Raw genomic sequence first — 4,085 nt, forward strand, 5'->3', positions numbered from 1 at the left:
CAGAAGTTAGTTCATAAAGATGGGGCAAGCTTATTTTTGCTTTCTTTACGTATAACAAAGTGACCAAATTGAAGTTAAAGAGAAAGTAAAGTGAAATTAAACTTACATGGATTGGATACAGAATGACATTTTAAATACATTTCTAATTAATGGATTTGTAATCAATTTTGCTTAGTTCTATTAGTATCCTTTGTTAAAGAGTATTCCAAGGTGAGCTCAGGAGCTATCTCTCATCAGTGTTTGAAGCAAGGTTTATGGATTTGACACTGAATTAAATTTTAAATTATGTTTCTAATTACATTCTTTTATCAAGTTTGCTTAGTTCCGTTTGTATCCTTTGTTAAAGATTATTCATAGGTGAGCTCCGAAGCTATCTCATAGAAGTTTTGGAACAAGGTTTATGTGTTGGATACAGAATAACATTTTAAATCAATTTCCAATTAAATTCTAGTATCAAGTTTGCTTAGTTCTTTTTGTATCCTTTGTTAAAGATTATTCATAGGTGAGCTCAGAAGCTGTCTCACAGAAGTGTTGAAACAAGGTTTATGGATTGGACACAGAATGACATTTTAAATAAATTTCCAATTAAATTCTAGTATCAAGTTTGCTTAGTTCTTTTTCTATCCTTTGTTAAAGATTATTCATAGGTGAACTCAGAAGCTATCTCACAGAAGTGTTGAAACAAGGTTTATGCTTTGGACACAGAATAACATTTTAAATCAATTTCCAATTAAATTCTAGTATCAAGTTTGCTTAGTTCTTTTTGTACCCTTTGTTAAAGAGTATTAATAGGTGAGCTCAGGAGCTATCTCATAGCAGTGTTTGAAACAAGGTTTATAGCAATGTTTCAAATTTATTATCCTTTTTTTTGTATGTTTGTTAAATCTCAAGTATTCTATTGATATGAAACAGTGAGCTGAAATAAAATGTGTTTTAATACAAACCTAAATAATTGACCGAGCTTATATTCAGAAAAGGATGTCATGGATAATTTGGAATCCTTTCACTCCCAGACATTAAAAGTAATCTAAAAACAATCATCATCAAAAAAATGATGGCAGATGTTTTGAAACTACATATCCCATGATGCTTAGGCGCTCTTCAGTCTGAGCATCATGGGAAATGTAGTTCCGAAACATTAGGGGTGCCAATGTTTGCCACCTAGATCATGAAATAAATATAAGTGTACCATAAATCTGCCTAACATAAATATCCTGAAACCAGGGGAAAAGTGGAACTAGGGACTGCCTGCTGCAAAAATGAAATCACACAATCGTCAATGCAATCATGTGATTTCAAGGCCAGGATTGGATCATGGGGGACTGACTACATTGCTAGGCACACCCCCAGTCCAATCTTAAGTTTCACAAATGGTAGGATTTACCAGTCAAACAAATAAAGAACGCTATTTTGCAGTGAGTTGATCTTAGCCAATAGCGTGCTAGCTAGCCAGCATAATGCTAGCTGGCCCACACGACTATTGGTTTAAGAGGTGGAAACGTCACCTCACTGAAAAATTGCATTCTGCTGCGGGCGACCTGAGGTGCTCAGCGCGGCAAATGCGTCAGTAAAGTAAAGGAACTTTCAGCATGAAGTATTTTATACTAAAAGTCCCCTTTATTTGTTTCTCTGGTAAATCCTAGTGTTTCACAAACACTAGGATTTACCATCACTTGAAGTTCGTCAAAAAGGGGAGGCTGCAGGACGCATTATAAGGTAGGATATTTCATGCCGTTCTTCTTTGTTAAAACCCAGTGCTGTTACAACGGCATGGAACATCCTAATGGCGTAAAGGGGTTAAGGATATAACAGTATATAGTTCTAAACATTAATGAATTGCCAAAACATTAGATTAGTGCCCAATAAATCAAACACATTGATGTTTATTACTCTTTGCTTGATGATGCACACGTTTTTTTTTAATCGGCAAAAATCTGCTTTATTAATTTAAATTTTTTTTTTTTTTTTCTAAAATCTTTTTTTTTTTTCATTTACAGTCCTTGAAGCCTTCAAACCATGCAACAATACAGAGTATTGTACGAGCAGTGGGCGTAGTACCTGGTATTCCTGAGCCATGCTGCGTACCCGAAAAGATGTCCTCTCTGAGCATTCTATTCTTCGATGAGAACAAGAACGTTGTACTTAAAGTTTATCCCAACATGACAGTAAATTCATGTGCCTGCAGATAACATCTCAGAAGACCAAGTCAGAAGTGTCAAAAGCAATCTTACTCTTTGCACTTTCAATTCATTATATTCTAAAGAGTTTTTCCAGCAAAAAAGAAACGATAACATATAAACTTTATAAACTATTTTTTTTTAAATATTGAAACTAAACTTCAAACACAAACTAACTAAAACTGGCAAAAAGAATGGAACAATATTTTACTTTTGTAAACAAAGAAGAAAAAAAGATTAAGATCTACAGAGGATAGTTTTTTTATGTAGGAACCTTCATAAGATGCATCTATTTTTGTACCAGAGAATGCTAAAAATAAATAAAATACCAGCAGCTTTTATGCCTTTAAAATGATGGCATCAATGATATGATATCCTTTATCAGATAACATTCATGTAAACACCAAGTTGCTGTTCTGTTTTTCTCTTTCAGCCTGGGTCTCGAACCCGGTGTAGTTCCAATATGGTTCCACTGAAAGATTTCTTGTCACTGATATGCTCTGCATTGTGGGAAATGTATAATTATACACTATATGTGACACTGGACATATTCAAATGTAATACATTGGCCTATTTTTTTTGTGGGTCAGCACTTTTTAAGGAATGATGCACAAATCCAATATATATAGTTTAAAGAAATGCAAGACTTCAGAAGTATTATGTAACCTCATACCACACAAGAGTATCTAATTACTTAATCTTAAATGAATATAATCAGTGGAAATTGGCTTTATTCAGATCTATAGCAAGTGTAATAGCTCTAAACTATGTATGAACCCTAAAACTGGTGTAGAAAAAAATTGTTTAAAATATATGTAAAACTAACATTTATGGTGATTACAGTAATTAATAGTAGTGCTGAATTTGTCACATGATTACATAAAACTATGGGGGGGTCACATTATTTTATAAAGCCAGAAGCAGGTATAAATGAAATTTGTTTTAGGGTTAGAGCCAGTCTATACTAAGACACTTTGTAAGTCAATGGCTAAATAGGGTATTTATATACGTTATGACTTATGGATAACTTAAAGGATGATATTTTTAAAGTGCCTTCATTTAATGATCTTTTAGTAGTGTTTTTGCAATATATAGACCTTTTCATTTTTTTTGTGAAAATAAAAACGACTTTTTTTATCTAATAATAGCAGATGGATATATTGTGTACAACATCTGGTAGCTAAAAGGTCTTCTCCACTTTCAGTAAATTGTCATTGTATTGGGTATCTAGTTATCAACAACATTGCGAAACACAGGATTTATATACCACCTAACATATATACAATAGAATGTAGAGCGAACGATCGTAAAGTGGTACAGAAGATATTGAAATAGATGAATGAATAGAAAAACAAAGCATTTTTCAGACTTTTTTTTAAATTACCTTTGATTTTATCATATAGCTTATTTAAGTATTTATATGTTTTTGTTCTTCATTGAATCGGATTTCACAATAAATTATTCTTACCCTTGATATATAAATATTTTCTCTTACTTCTTCTGTGGGATATTCAGTTCAGCGATTCCCTATATAAATAGATCATGTCCTTCTTCATTGTAACCTTGTTGTTGAGAAGTCTGCCGTGTTATTAACACAGAATCATTTTTAAGTTTGATTTTTCCCTTCAACTTTGAGCTAAACAACCTCTTTTTTTACGCACCGTAGGCTACTTCTGTGGTTTTCTGAGTGAGATTGTGAGCTTTGAGTGAGATGGTTTAGTAGAATGTTAATTCTCTTTAATTGTTTGAAATTCTGCATTTAAGTATATTTTAGGGGGGATATATGGAATTTAAAGAGACATAAAACCCACTTTTTTTATTTGTTTCATAATTCAGATGAAGCATGACATTTTAAGCAACTTTAAAATATACTTATATTATCTAATTTGCTTTGTTCTTTTGGTATCC

At 32.4% G+C, this 4,085-nt stretch overlaps 1 protein-coding gene across 1 annotated transcript in view; it reads left to right on the forward strand.

Moving 5' to 3' along the window:
* BMP3 (bone morphogenetic protein 3) overlaps window positions 1-3,659 on the forward strand; it is a 76,384-nt gene extending 72,725 nt beyond the window's left edge. Inside the window, exon 3 of the mRNA XM_053703229.1 lies at window positions 1,998-3,659. Coding sequence (XP_053559204.1) covers window positions 1,998-2,189 — 192 coding nt within the window. The 3' untranslated portion in view covers window positions 2,190-3,659. The remainder of the gene's footprint in view (window positions 1-1,997) is intronic.
* The last annotated feature ends 426 nt before the right edge of the window (window positions 3,660-4,085 follow it).

This window comes from Bombina bombina, chromosome 2 (assembly GCF_027579735.1).
Source record: "Bombina bombina isolate aBomBom1 chromosome 2, aBomBom1.pri, whole genome shotgun sequence".
Lineage (NCBI taxonomy): Eukaryota > Metazoa > Chordata > Amphibia > Anura > Bombinatoridae > Bombina > Bombina bombina.